We start from the raw sequence: 15,620 nt of genomic DNA, 5'->3' as shown, positions 1-15,620 counted from the left end.
GTTAAAGGTTTTGAAAAATTCCCCAGAACTCGGTCCGATCAAGCACCTGTGGGAAGTTCTGGAAAAAACAAGATTGATCTACAGAGACCCCATCGCATGTCTTACAAGACCTGAAGGATCTGCTGCTAATGTCTTAGTGCCAGATACCACGGGACACCTTCATAGGTCATGTGGAGTCCATGCCGTGACGACTCAGAGCTGTTTTGGTGGTGTGAGTGGGACCTACACAGTATTAGGCAGGTGGTTTTAATGTTACAGCTTTTCAGTAAAAGAATGATCAAACCTTAAAGGATATCAAAACCAAAAAGAGGTTTTCGCACAACTAACAGTCTCACTTACCTGGCAGGCCAGCTTTTGTTGCCCACTAAAGTGTAGCAATATAAAACAGCTTTTCATAAACAACTTTAAGAAACTTTGTTTTTGCAACAGAGTCAGATGCCAAAAATGTGATTGGGAAACTAAACACCCATTTGTTGAGACTTGCCAGCAAATCTGAGGGGATGAGAAATGTTTTTAGATGTTTAGATGTATCAGACAGGTATTACACACGTGGACACTTGCTCTCTAAAGTCTCTTACGTTTTCAAGTCCTATTAACTGTGAAGTATTTCCAGTTCTATCAGATTGGCATCATAGTGTGCAGCAGCTATCTGTGCCTGACTTTCCATGACCAAACATTTAGTCAGGCCTATTTACCTTAGCTGTGCCCAGAACCCAAATGCACTTAATATGAACAGTGGGTCACTTTTGTACTGGTAACACAACCGTCTGGTTATTACTGTTCACATGTTAGCGTTTGGCAACATTTTATATAAATAACAAATGTTATTTATGTCTTATTAAACATTTATCTTGTAAAATACAATTTGTGGTGAAATAAGGTAAATAGAAGAGTCTACCTGTGTAGAACATTTAAAAAAAGTTCTGTAAAAACGTGAAGATCTCACTAAAAGGATCTCTAAATCACAGTAAATATTACATGTAATTACATGTGAAAGTGATCTTTTTATGATGATGAAAGGGTTTGAATGTGTTGTCTGCTGAATTTGAGGTATTTTATTCCTGTGCCCCTGATAAACTTCATACTCCAGCATTCCCACCCGGAAGCACCAGTAACATCACTGCTACATGAAAAAATTTCAGAGCGCAAAGCACCATAGAAATGGTTAAATAATTGCAGCCAGAATGCCAGTTTCATGCCTTCTGCATGGACATTAGAATCCCTGAAAAAAAACCTTTAAAGTGTACAATGTGTAAAGCATTTTATTATAACACACTACCTCACATTTAAAAAAGCAAATATACATTTTAATTCTGGTCATTATAAGCTCTTAATCGTTTTGTAGTCATTGTTTTTTTTGTTTGATTTTTTTTTTTTGGGGGGGGGAGAAGAGGGTATCCCTGTTTACACAGTATAGACATGAGTTCTGGCTGTAGCACAGAGGGTCATGTAGTGGTGTGTGAGCAACAGCTAACGGGAAAAAAAGGTTAAGAGAGCAAGCATGAGGCACCTGCTGTGTTTATCCAGGAAGCACCTGTCATCATTCTGTCTGACGTGAAGTTCTCTCTGAGAGCTCCACAGTCCTGTCACTACACACACACACGTCTCTTCAAGTACTGCTCACATGCACGCACGCTTTTATATCAACATGTTCATTATTTTGTCTACAAGCCAACTGTGTGTATCATATAACACATGCTTCATTGCAACTGAGCTTCTGAGCGCACACTCTTCAGGTTGTAAGTGTGGTACTTTAGTGGTCAGGTTTTGTGTGTATGTTTGAGCTTGGCTGTATATGGGTACAGATGGATGAACATGCCTAATTACTGACACACACGCACACTCACACACACATAGCGGAAGTGTGTGGGATAAACACCATGCTCTTAGCTCCACGTTTACTGCCTGGCAAGAAGAATTTTACGAGACTCAAGTCCTCCAGAGCCAAAGTTCAACAAGCTCTGTTGCTCTCTCTTCCTCGCCTCTCTCTCTCCCCCTCATGCTCTCCCTTTTTCTTCCTCCTCTCTCTGCCTCTGGTCACAATGAACACTGACACCATAAGTTAAACCTCAGCATGCCATGAAGCCTTTCCCACAGTGTTTTACAAACATCCACTCGTCTTTACACACACACACACACACACACACACACACACACACACACACACACACACACACTGGAACAGAGAACCAGATACACACGCGGCTTCTGTTAACCCAAGAATGAGGGGGTCAATCCAGTTGATCCCTAGCATGAATGCCTCTCATACGAACACACTGTATCCATGGCAACATGACGCCCCCACCCCATTAACTCTTATAAAAACAATGCCATCTGTGTCTCACTGTGTCCAACTGTACAAATTCAGTGTTGAAAATAGTGCTGCAACAGTTACTGACCCCCAGATAAATCCTAAAGAAAAACAATGCACATGAAAATGTCATAAACGCAGAAAGTCTTCAAGAAACAGCTGCTCTGTATGCACATCTGAGTTCAGTGACTCAGCTGGGCTGCCGATAAAGAGGAAGGCCCATGTGTCTAAAACTTTGGCTGTACCTCTACACACTGGCACTTCAGAAGAACTATGTAACTTGAGAGATCTTTTCATTTTCATTTCCCAGTGTGGACGAGTCGGTTGACAGGCGAATTCTGGCAGACACGCCTACCCTTCACACATGGTAATCCACACTGTTCCTTCGTATGTGAATAATCAGCTCCTCTTTCATGGCGTAACCTCTGGTTTCTCCATCTGCTGCCATCTGATCCCCACTTCAGCAGAAAGCCCCAGGGCTCCTACCAGCCCCAATAAAGGTAAAGCCAGATCTGTAATGGAAGCTTTGGTCCTTCAGCTCTTTCATCCACTCTGTCCGTTCCCTCCTCTCCTTTCTAATGGCAAGTTTCTCTCAAGCTGGTCACCCTGTGCCTGTACTTAGTAGTAGGAACCTTGTGTTGCTGGTCAGTGGTTGAAGGGAGACTGCTGATTTATGACACCAGCTTGTATCTGACATCCTTTGTTACCGTGGCGAGGCCTGCACGGCGTTGCTAGTCACATCTGACACCAGAGAGCTTTTCCCGTGTCTGGCTTTTTAGAGCTGGGAGCTGGAGCAAATTGTTCCAGCCCGTGTTAGGATTATGGATCAAAGCTGGAAGTGGCGAGAGACAGAGAGAGCAGTCTACACTAACCAGGTGTTGTGTGTACTGGGTGAAAGGCAACACGCAGCTGTATAGAAAAAAGGTTGATCAGTGCAGATGCTGGTGTGCGTGTGTGTGTATGTGTGTGTGTGTGTGTGTGTGTGTGTGTATCCTCCATAAATGTCTTTGAAGCACTGGTACGTACAACGCTGAACCAAAGCCAACTGGTTTATTTGGATGGTGGGGGTTACTTGCGTAGAAAGCTTACTCAGAAGCGTAAATGAGCTCCACCTACAGGTCTTCAGCCTCCAAGAAGACTCCTGGAGGTTCCCTGAGGCTCACCATCCTGGTTAGCAGAGCTAGGTAGAATCATAGCCTCCACATGCCTCCCTGCTATACCTGTTCATAACACCAGCTGTGCCAGCCAAATTAGCACCAACCTTTAGTTGGTGTTACACTGTTTTTTTAAAGACCTAAAACAAGTGCTGGTGTACTTTATTAGGTGCCTTTTAATGTGTACTGTCATGCAATGTTATAATTGGTCCAAGGATGCTTAAAATAAAAGAAATAAATAAAATAAATATTCCTGACAAACATTCATATTTCACCTAACAGACCTCACACTGTACTACACTGAACTGGATCAACAGAGAGAGTTAAACTGTCTAGAGGCTCTTGTTTACTTCCCAGGGCTGATGGCTGTGGCACTTCTGGGAGTCTATTTTGGCTCTCGGCGCCTTCTTAGCTGAATCGTCGTCATGGTTCTTCCACTGTGTCAAGTGGTTTTGCAGTGAGAGCTTCTGGAAGGTGTTTATTCTGGAGGTAGAGGTAAATTACCTGGACCTGTGCAAAGACATACTCACATAAGGCACTGGGTGTTCCTGTTGTGCTGGGTTTTTAGACAGATGTAGTAAATTCTGAGACAAAGGAGGGTAGCTGTCTGACCTGAACCTCAACTTCTTGGGAGATGTCCACTTGTAGGCCACATTGATCTAGACTTGCCACTGGGAGGCGCAGTAGACTGGGCCCAAACACTGTGGCCAGATTGCTCAGAGACATCTTATTTTGCTGCTCCTTCTCTGCAACTCTAAAAGAGAGAGAGAGAGAGAGAGAGAGAGAGAGAGAGAGAGAGAGAGAGAGAAAGAGAGAGAGACAGAGAGAGAGAGAGAGAGAGAATCAAACTGAAATAGTTAAATACTGATCAGTCTCTACATTTAATGTTCAAAATCTGCCCCTATCTTAATCCATAAACATCACACATAAACTGTGTGATATAAAAATATGCGAGGAGAGATAGAGGTAAATCAATCACAGCCAGAAGCAAACACAGGAAGCTACCATTCAGACAGACAGGAAGTTACCGTTTGAGGTGATGTAATAGGAAGAGAAGAGTGTTGCGATTGACGTCAGGGAGGGTTTGTAGCTCAGACAACATGCTATTTGATCTGAGATAAGGGTCAGCCAGGCCTGCATAAGACACACCATGGATGTAAGACAGACGTTCTATGTGTGTGTGTATGTGTGTGTGTGTTTGTGTGTGTGTGTGTGAGAGAGAGACAGAGAAACTCACACAGTGCTTTGGAGAGTCTCTGGAAATGCTGAGTGGGTATAAGAGGCTCAGGCAGCTCTCTGAAGTATAGCTTCAGTGCTCCAGAAACTGTGTTCACATCTGCACTTCTCACTTTACTCATAGCCTCCCAGTAATCTACAAACGAGCATGACAAAAGGATCAGAGAACAAGAGTGGCTATAGTGTGAGAAACAGTGAGGAAGTGCCAGACAGCATATATAGAATATAACCTTTATTATGAAAAATCTATGCTAATCTACAAACAAACTCACTGGTGTCAAATGCCAGTTTGAGAGCCTGAATTTCTCTGCTGGCTCCTGAGATCCTGTAGATGCCCTCTTCTTCTAGTCCTCTCCTCTCAATCTCCCCCACACAGGAGCGCACTATGTGAGGGACCAGCACACCCTCCTGTCTGAGGGACACACACACACACACACACAGCTGGAGAGGGAGTTTATACATTCCATAGCCTCATACAAAAGTAGAAATCCACATCATATCATAGCATATCATAGAGAAAGTTATCCCAGAACGTGACTGATTCACACGGTAACATTCAAACACACTTTGCCCTTTGCAGAAGCTGTCAAAATCTGTTTGGTCTGTAATATTCCAGTCTTGCATAACTAGATTTCTGTAACTAGTTTGAAAGCTTTTATCTCCCATTTTTGTTTCTTAGAAAATCATATATGATAGTATAATTCATTCACAGCATCACAAAACATGCCACAATGTGAGAAGACACAATGTTTGGACTTTGTTTGGTATTATTTTGTCTTTTGAAAAAGAGACTGAGGTACTCACCTTGCCACATCTCCAATATGCACAGAGAATACGGGTTTCTGCTGCAGAGGGGTGGAGCTAGGTGCCTTCAAGGAATGGGGCACGTATTTGATTGACACTGTCACCACTATCAGGCCCAGATTTAGGGTCATTTTCTTCCACTTCTTCAGTATATCAACAGAATCTAACTGTCTCACAGACACACACAAACACGCACCATAAGAAACAAGTAGAAATTGGAAAGTTAGCAAGGCTAGTTTTCAGTGTTGACAGTGTTGTAATGTAATTATACACAGGATAAGATGTCAAATATTTTATGCCATACCAACATGGGTCCACATGGGGCTCAACCCGCTTACTTCTCTAATAATAAACATCTAAAAGAAGATCCTCACAGTGATAGGATCTGTGACTAGATAGCATTTCAGCATCTTACCTGTGCCTTTGTTAAGGAAACTGATCTTAGCTCAGCCCCAAAAGAAACCCAAGACCTCACCTGTAGTGTAGTTCGGCCCATGATGTCCTCCTGAAACTCAGTGAGACACAGCATGTGGAGGTGCCGTGCTCCATCTACCTGCAACGCCAATTCCTACAGTGCACATAAACACACACACTTCTCAGGGCATGTAGCTTCTCTGTGATTACCTTAAATCTCAGTAAAAATTATTCCTGCTCTTGCTACAGTGCTCTGGTTTGTTTATTTGTTTTTCAATATCAAGTGAAGTCAGACAATAACACCTGAGTAGGTGTTATAGCAAGATAATAACACTTGAGTAGGTCAAGTCAGAGAATTCAAAAAGTGGCCATGTTGATGTGTGTTTGGTCTTTACCTGTTCCCACTGTGGTGTAAGACTATAGGAGGAGAGACACGTTTGGGCTTTCCGATCAAAAATGTCAAAGCCATCAACCTCAACACACACATAGACACCTGCAAACAATTTGAGAAGAAAGAGAGAACAAGTGAACAGTGGACCAAGGGAACAGGCACAGAGTAATAGGGGATGAAGGAGGAGGAGTGATCAAGGGAACAGGCACAGAGTAATAGGGGATGAAGGAGGAGGAGTGATCAAGGGAACAGGCACAGAGTAATAGGGGATGAAGGAGGAGGAGTGATCAAGGGAACAGGCACAGAGTAATAGGGGATGAAGGAGGAGGAGTGATCAAGGGAACAGGCCCAGAGTAATAGGGGATGAAGGAGGAGGAGTGATCAAGGGAACAGGCACAGAGTAATAGGGGATGAAGGAGGAGGAGTGACCAAGGGAACAGGCCCAGAGTAATAGGGGATGAAGGAGGAGGAGTGATCAAGGGAACAGGCACAGAGTAATAGGGGATGAAGGAGGAGGAGTGATCAAGGGAACAGGCCCAGAGTAATAGGGGATGAAGGAGGAGGAGTGATCAAGGGAACAGGCACAGAGTAATAGGGGATGAAGGAGGAGGAGTGATCAAGGGAATAGGCACAGAGTAATAGGGGATGAAGGAGGAGGAGTGATCAAGGGAACAGGCACAGAGTAATAGGGGATGAAGGAGGAGGAGTGACCAAGGGAACAGGCACAGAGTAATAGGGGATGAAGGAGGAGGAGTGATCAAGGGAACAGGCACAGAGTAATAGGGGATGAAGGAGGAGGAGTGATCAAGGGAACAGGCACAGAGTAATAGGGGATGAAGGAGGAGGAGTGATCAAGGGAACAGGCACAGAGTAATAGGGGATGAAGGAGGAGGAGTGATCAAGGGAACAGGCACAGAGTAATAGGGGATGAAGGAGGAGGAGTGATCAAGGGAACAGGCACAGAGTAATAGGGGATGAAGGAGGAGGAGTGATCAAGGGAACAGGCACAGAGTAATAGGGGATGAAGGAGGAGTGATCAAGGGAACAGGCACAGAGTAATAGGGGATGAAGGAGGAGGAGTGATCAAGGGAACAGGCACAGAGTAATAGGGGATGAAGGAGGAGGAGTGATCAAGGGAACAGGCCCAGAGTAATAGGGGATGAAGGAGGAGGAGTGATCAAGGGAACAGGCACAGAGTAATAGGGGATGAAGGAGGAGGAGTGATCAAGGGAACAGGCACAGGGTTATAATGGATGAGGGGGGGGCGAGTGACCAAGGGAACAGGCACATAGTTAGTGGATTAGGGAGGGGCACTGTTAGGCTCTCCATGGTTGGATGATTAAACACAACTGTAGGACACTTATCTGATTGCTTATGTAAGCCCTATATCAGTAGCGTATCAAAACACTACCAAGCATGAACATATAAAAATTTGTTAAAACTAAAAAATTCACAAACTGTAATTTAAATTCAGCATGACGTGTGTTTGTGAGTGTGTGTACACCTAGCATAGACATTACATACTTGCAGGTTGCTGCAGACCACAGGCTGAATGTACAACCACACACACGGTCCCACACATGCTGCTCTCCTCTATGTCTGCAAGCAAGTTGCACACACACAGTTACAGAGACAACAATAACTGAAATGAAAACTTCAAAAAGGATATGCGTAAAAGATATAAAAGAGGTCAAATGGGAGACTGAGCATGCATGCACACGTGTGTGTGTGTGTGTGTGTGTGTGTGTGTGTGTGTGTGTGTGTGTGTGTGTGTGTGTGTAAGAAAGGTACTGACCAGGCTGAAGGCAGCAAAGGGGTGGCTGTTGAGTCATTCTCAGTTTGATACAAGAGTTAGAAAGAGAGAGCAAGTCCGGTGGCACAGTCTGAAGGTCTGAGACACCAACAAAACCACATATGCATGTGCGCACACACACGTACACAACCACAAATACACACACGTACACAACCACAAATACACACACATACATGAGAATAAAAATAACAGGACACAAATGCACAAACTAGGAGATGTTTTATATACGGCCTCCTCACCCTCACTTTTGAGTTTGTTGATTGCCTCCCTCCACTCCTCAAGCTCATGGAGAAACGATAAGTGAATGGTGTGACTCTGGAGCAAGACAGAACAAAAGAGGGGTGTCTGTGCAGACCAATCAGCTCTGGCCAGTGTAGTTGTGAGTGTTTTTCTGTGCATTTGTGTGTGTGTGTGTGTGAGAGAGAGAGAGAGAGAGAGAGAGAGAGAGAGAGAGAGAGAAAGAGATGTTACCTTACTACTGGTACTTTGTAGTTCTAAGATGAATGAAGCTTTGTGTGTGAGAAGCCAAATTTCACATGCTGCAAGCTTTTTTCTACACCGATCAGTGGCACGAGAAACAGATCCTTTACCTTCATTCTGTAACACACACAAGCCCACACATACATTCCCAATACTTTACCAAGAAATTTTCATTGAACACATTCACACCAATAGCATAGACACATCCGCAGACTTACCTTCACAGGCGCTCACACACAGTGCACACATACCCACAGACACTTGCAAGTATCCACACAGAGGCGAACGTGAGTACACACAGTGCTATGCACATCCACAAGCTTGCCTTCAAAGGAGTGCACACACACAGAGGCGAGTACAGGCAAGTTCACACAGTAACATGCACATCCACACAGAGGCGAACGCAAGTACACACAGTACCGTGTACTTGCGCAGGGCACTCCTTAGGTGGAACAACTTTGCTCTCATGTTGCTAATTTTGAGCTGAAGGTCAGCTGGTGGCTCCTGCTCAGACATCCAGTGCATCTTCAGTCCCGCCAGTGGCATATACCAACAGAACCTGTAGTAAGACTGCTTCCTGACACCCACCCACCCACACACACACACACACACACACACACACACACACACAAACACACACTCAAATTATCATAGAATAAAAGAAACATCAAAGTAATGTTTGAGAAACATTCCTTTTGGTGTTTTTTGAAACATGATAAAATACTTTAGAAATGTGCCATCAGACCTATCTGGGAACTGTGGAAGTGTGGTCTTAATATTCAAATGCATATACTTGATTGACATTCCTCTGTCTAAGCCTGCTGTGCTACTCAAGCAGAACTATAGTCGTGGCCAAAGATTTGGAGACAGACACAAATTTTGGCTTTCACAAAGTTTAGATCCTTTTGTCAGATGTTTATATGGCATAGTGAAATACAATTATAAGCATTTCATAAGTTTTTAAAAAATGTTTTAATGACAAATACATTCAGTTTAAGCAAAGACTTAATATTTACAGTGTTGACCCTTCTTTTTTAAGACTTCTGCAATTCGCCTTGGCATGCTGGATATCAGTTTCTGGGCAAAATCTTGACTGATGGCAGCCCATTCTTGCCTAATCAGTGTTTGGAGTTGATCACAGTTTCTGTGTTTTTGTTTGTCCACCCTCTTTTTGAGGATTGACCACAGGTTCTCAATGGGATTGAGATCTGGGGAGTTTCCTGGCCATGGACCCAAAATTTCAATATTTTGTTCACCAGGCCACTTGGTTATCACTTTTGCCTTGTGACATGGTGTTCCGTTAGGCAGTAAACTTTGTGAAAAAACAAAATTTGTGTCAGTCTCAAAACTTTTGGCCACGACTGTACACACAACGGGGCAACTGGAAAGAACTAAGTTTGGTTAAGCCTAAAGGTACGAAGCTACCACTGCTGCTGCTGTGTTGAACACTTTGACAGTAGGTTAACTTCCCTTTACTTGTTTCTATTCACTGTCTATTGCTCTATTTGCTCTTTGTTTTTTTTATTGCATTTTCAGTAATATTTTCAGTTAATTCGATTATTGTTAAATTATTTTTTTACTGACACATTTATAGAGTTTAAATTGTAAATAATTAAGACAAATCTTGCCATAGGCATTTCTACTAAGTGGTAGTATGTATGTACACTCTGTGTGTGTGTGTGTGTGTGTGTGTGTGTGTGTGTGTGTGTGTGTGTGTGTGTGTGTGTGTGCGCGCACGCACAAGTGTGTGTATGTGTTTCTGAATATATACCTAAAAATAAGAACTTTTAGAAATGCACAAATTGCAGAATAATTTAGTCACTCACCCCATAGCTCCTTCTTTCAGTTTGACACACAGCAGTAAGTCTGTATATAGAAAAAGGTGTCTAAAGCTTCGCCCACCCTCATTTACATCCACCACAAACCCATCACGCACTAGCTGCCGTCTCTGTAAGCCACACGCAAACAAAACATACACAGTAAATTCTCACTTTGTGTTGCAGCTAAATTTCAACTAGATTAAATAGATGAATGACCTAACTTGGAATGCTTCAAGTTTCCTTCTCTAGTCATTGCTCAGAAGGTGTGTGTGTGTGTGTGTGTGTGTGTGTGTGTGTGTGTGTGTGTGTGTGTGTGTGTGTGTGTGTGTGTGTGTATGTGTGTGTTTGAGAGAGCAGTGGCATTAATGTGTAACTTTGCAGCTTTGCATTTTGCAGCTGGGGCTTCAGTATGTAGGACTACACAAAATGGACTAAATATAATTTTACAATTGCAGCATTTTTTCAATAAGCCTTGATATTCAGAATATGCTGATGAACTTTAGATGTTACATGGTTAAAGAATGGCCAAATTATTTGCATTTGTTCAATTTTATGAATACACTGACTCATCAAGAGACCCTCACTACACTCATGGAGAATGACTACAGTTGATCAGCACATGACAAAAATCATAGAGGTTTTGGTAGAGCCTCATTTACTATAGGCTTGTGATATTAATACTGCATAGGTACCTCTCCTCTGCTGAGAGTGACAGATGTCTTGCATTGCGACCCCTCGTTGACCCCAGACAGGAAGCTGCTGGAGACACGGAGTGCTTCCTGTATCAGTGCACTGTCGTCGTGCTTAGTTGGTGTGTAATTCAGAAGATCCTGAAAGAAGGAGGAGACACAAAGGTGACAGTGCAAGTCATGCAAGCTACAAAAAGTAGAACAGGAGACCAAAGAACCATTAAAATAGAATAATAGATTATTATGGAATCAACCTGTTGAAAAGCTGTCTTACATGCAGCACTAAAGTAGTCTTAGTCACTCTGTCCAGAGGCTTGTAGAGAAGAGCTGTGACATGAGACATATGAAAATAAGCAAGCCATGAACAGCTAGTCCCATTCTGTCAAAGAGGAAACCAGCAGGCCAGAGAGCCTTGGATTACCTTCAAAGGTGTACTTAGTTCTGCAGCTGTCTGGCCCTTTGCCAGACATCATGCTCTGAAATGACAGGGAAGTGGATGGGACTGTGAGCTCAAGCATTCTTCTGTAGAGGCACAAATCTGCTGCAAAGAGGACCAAACCACAGTGTGGTACGCACCTCGGCAAGCATGCGGAAGCGGGGCTCGGCCTGAGTGCGCTTCCTTACAGTCTGCACTGCGCTCTCGTAGTTATCGATGAACCCGCGGTATAATCCTAAGTGGCTCACCTGTGCAACATATGACCAGAATGCAACCAGTCATGTTACTGCTCCAACAGGCCCAGCAGGAGAAAGCAAAAAGATCTAAAAGGTCTCAGAATAAAATATGCAGCTCATCTAGTAGTTACGTTTGAAGGGAAGGGTGTTGAATGAAATTAATGAAATGTTAAATGTTTTGCTTGTTGCTAGTTAAATATGCTATGTGCATAGCACACACACATGGACACGCACACACACACACACACATACACACACAGGATATGGAAAAAAAAAACAACACAATCTTACAAACTTGAGGAAGAGTTCTCCCACAGAGAGCTGGGAGTCACAGTGACCCAGCTGTGCAGGGAGGCCCTGCTCCAGGTCCTTAAACGACTGCAGTTTGGCTCTGAGGCCAGTGTAGAACTCTCTATGAAGATCTCGGAGCTCTGGCAGCTGGTAAAACACTGTCTGGACCTCCTCAAGAGACAACACGGGCTGGGATGTACCAGCTGAGGCTCTGAGTGCCTTCATAGGCTGGATGTAAGACAATAAAAAAGAAAGAGAATGAATGAATAAACAGTAGAGCAGGAGAGATTTTTTTAGAAGTATAACAGTTATACTTTTGATAAAAAGTATAACAGTATAACAGTGTGAGTGCAACAGAAGCTTCGTTAAAGTGGTTAGACCATCATGCATATATAGTATCTATGTGTGAAAAAGGAAGAGAATGTGTGTGTGTGTGTGTGTGTATGTGTGTGTGTGTGTGTGTGTGTGTGTGTGTGTGAGAGAGAGAGAGAGAGAGAGAGAGAGAGAGAGAGAGAGAGAGAGAGATTTAGGTTTGACCAAGCTGAGAGATAAGTGTCAGTCCCTTTTGATTTGGGAGACAAAAGATGTCTCTCCCTCTTTATTACTATGTACAAACAGTAAAATAAGACTTAACTGAAGCAATCTTTGGCAATTATTACTTTCTTTAAACTTCAGCTTTTATTAAACTGACAGTAATAAACTGAAAAGGAAGCAACACTTCACATTTCACTTTGGAAAAGAGAAGTTTGACTACAGACAACAGAAACTAGAAGAATATTTCCCTCCACTATGAATAACATTATTTGAGAAGTAGGAGGAATGAAATTAGATATGCTTCCAATAAAATAAATACTCAAGCGACCAGTCACACCAATACTGCTTATTTTTACCTAATAACATTTTTTGGCATTTTCTTAATCTAGCAAAACTAAGAAAATTATCTGTTTGTGTGTTTTAAGGTAATTTGATAAGATACCAAAGATGCACATATTTAGTTTTTTGAGCCCACTAACAATGTATTGCCTACAGTATTGAATTTGAAACTTGTGTGCATATATGTGTGTCAGAGAGTATGGTAAATGATTTTCTATGAAGACAGCCAGTCTCCATAGTAAGGTGGTATCTAGATGCTTTTATGGAAGTAAATGGCCCTTAGGATTGGTTAGAAAAAAACTATATGCAAACCATCACATCTCATATACTGTGTCTGTGTGTGTTTGTGTGTGTGTGTGTTACCATGAGCAGAGTATCTAGCTCAGATAGGTATGTCTCTTCACTCATTAAAAGCTTTCTGAGCACAAGTAGCCTCTTCATCAGCATCTCCTCTGAGCTTTTGCATGTCTATAACAAAAAAACTCCTTTTATTCTAAATACTTATTTCTGCCAGTACAACAGCACAACAGAGAATACTATTACCAACATTAGCAACCTAAAACAACTCCACTTACCTGAAGGACTGTTTGGCTAAGAACATGTAGTTCTGTGTTTCCCAGTGCACAGTTATCTTGTGTACTGTTAATGTTTTCTAACACACCAGCTTCCCTGATTATAACTCAGGAAGCACTGGTTAACTATTTGAGGAGCTGACTGAGACATGTTGTTAGGAGTTATCTGTCTTTTACTGTTTATTTAGGCAAGTGTATTTTAAAATACGTTGTTAGAATGTGTTGATTTTTTAGAAAAAATAAATAAAAGTTTGCAGAACAGAACCTCCGCATTGAAAAATGCTTGTGTGTGTGTGTGTGTGTGTGTGTGTGTGTGTGTGTGTGTGTGTGTGTGTGTGTGTGTGTGTGAATTCCTATGAAAATCCTATACATAGCCCAGAGTAAATAACATTGTTAGAGTTCACAGCAAGTTATGTTCATTCACCGGTGTGTCTGGAAGTCCAAGTCCCTCAGTGTGTAAAGTGCTGTTAGAAACCCAGTCTGTTTCATCACCAAACACGTCCTGCATCAGGTCCTCCTCAACCACTATAATACAGAAATACATAACATGACATCTATTGTTTGGGGGGGGGGGGGGGTGGAGGATTGCAAAATATAGATACAAAGTGAAAATGCCACAGAAAATATGGGTTTTATGCGTCTAAACCTACCGGGTAGCCCACAGGATATGAGGTACTCCACGGCCTCCTCATAAAATTCCATCACCAAAAAAAGTGTTCAGTAAATGCCCAAGCAGCACCCAGTATAAGCAGACTATGTTTTGATCACGACCCACACAGCCTGATAGCCCTTGCTCTTGTTGTTTTCACTTCAGTTTTTCATATGAAATCTAACAATAAAACCAGTGAGTTCTTCCTGTTCCTCTGACCACGAGAGAGCGCGAGAGAGAGAGAGAGAGAGAGAGAGAGAGAGAGAGAGAGAGAGAGAGAGAGAGAGAGAGAGAGAGAGAGAGAGAGAGAGAGAGGCTTTTGCTGATGCCTGAATTTGTTGCCACACATTAGAAAGCCACACAGTTGATTTTTTGGTTATTTTACCTTTAATGATGTGTTCACGATTTATTTTCTATTATTATCTTTATTTATTTATTTTTATTTTTATCTATTTTATTGTCATGGCCAATATTTTATGTTTTATATATGCTTACTACTGTTGCTTTGGTGAAGTGCTTTGTATATAAATGTATATACAAATAAACTTGTTAAAAATAAATAAATAAATAAATAGCTTTGCCCTGCCTTCTTGACTAAAGACCCTACATTTGACCCAAACTAACAGTTAACTGAGGCAATCTAATTTGAATCAACAAATGTTACAGAGAAAGCGTCCACCTCTCAGGTTTTGGTTCGATGTCTAGTTTGCAGGGTGCAGGAATAGACTAAGCACCTTGGACAGCACTGCAAAAGAAAATCACATACAGCTCTGGAAAAAAAATAAGAGACCACTCCAATTTTTTCATAAATCAGCATCTCCACATGTACAGCAGCCCTTCCATTCAAGTGTTTGTTGAATTCCTTCACAGACACACATCATTCTACTTAATGAGATGCTGAATATGTGATCACCTTAACAAAATCCTATTCTAACGAGCAACAGTATAAAAACCACTGCTGCTGTCATCACTATTCTCTTGTTATAGAACCAGCTGGATGGGAAAACCAATCCTATGACTACCCCAAAAAGTAAGTGCAGTCAAAACGCAGCTACAGACCATGCCAAGAGTTGAAAAGAAAGGTTCTTAATGAGGAAAAGAAAGGTTCAATTGTAGCTTTACTGGCAGAGGGATACAGTGAGCGTCAGGTTGCTTCTATCTTGAAAATGTCAAAAACTATGGTTCATAAGAACAAGGTCAAGCAGCAAACACATGGGACAACATCAGCTACAGACTGGCAGAAGTGGAAAACGACTCTCTACCGACCGTGATGATCACCACCTCATTTGAATGTCACTTAACAACTGTAAGATGATGTCAAGTGACCTACAAAAAGAATGGCATGCAGCAGCTGGGGTAAACTGCACAGCGAGGACGTTTGAAACAGGCTTCTGGAGGCAGGGCTGAAATTGTGCAAAGCTAGAAAAAAGCACTTCATCAATGAGAAGCAA

General features: G+C 42.3%; 1 protein-coding gene across 3 annotated transcripts; it reads right to left on the bottom strand.

Annotated features, from left to right (window-relative positions):
• Nucleotides 1-1,258: 1,258 nt before the first annotated feature.
• Nucleotides 1,259-14,351, bottom strand: si:dkey-33c9.6 (active breakpoint cluster region-related protein). Of its 3 annotated transcripts, none has more exons than XM_027008676.3 (22): nt 14,171-14,351; nt 13,945-14,045; nt 13,312-13,416; nt 12,076-12,303; nt 11,689-11,796; nt 11,534-11,588; nt 11,387-11,439; nt 11,116-11,253; nt 10,430-10,551; nt 9,024-9,180; nt 8,595-8,720; nt 8,363-8,438; nt 8,106-8,201; nt 7,835-7,909; nt 6,315-6,412; nt 5,981-6,073; nt 5,506-5,672; nt 4,974-5,113; nt 4,703-4,837; nt 4,494-4,599; nt 4,078-4,219; nt 1,259-3,975 (listed from the first exon to the last, which is right to left on the bottom strand). In XM_027008676.3, exons 1-22 carry the CDS (start codon nt 14,220-14,222, stop codon nt 3,889-3,891), a joined length of 2,460 nt encoding a protein of 819 aa, XP_026864477.2. In that variant the 5' UTR covers nt 14,223-14,351; the 3' UTR covers nt 1,259-3,888. The 3 variants fall into 3 exon arrangements, with proteins under 3 accessions (XP_026864477.2, XP_081551325.1, XP_081551326.1); XM_081695199.1 differs by having other exon boundaries at nt 8,369-8,438; XM_081695200.1 differs by lacking the exon at nt 13,312-13,416.
• Between the last annotated feature and the right edge of the window lie 1,269 nt (nt 14,352-15,620).

Source organism: Electrophorus electricus, chromosome 13 (genome assembly GCF_041902795.1).
Source record: "Electrophorus electricus isolate QZ-2024a chromosome 13, ASM4190279v1, whole genome shotgun sequence".
In the NCBI taxonomy this organism is placed as follows: Eukaryota; Metazoa; Chordata; class Actinopteri; order Gymnotiformes; family Gymnotidae; genus Electrophorus; species Electrophorus electricus.
The sequence above is the reverse complement of the archived record's forward strand: the minus strand, read 5'-3'. Positions and strand labels throughout refer to the sequence as shown.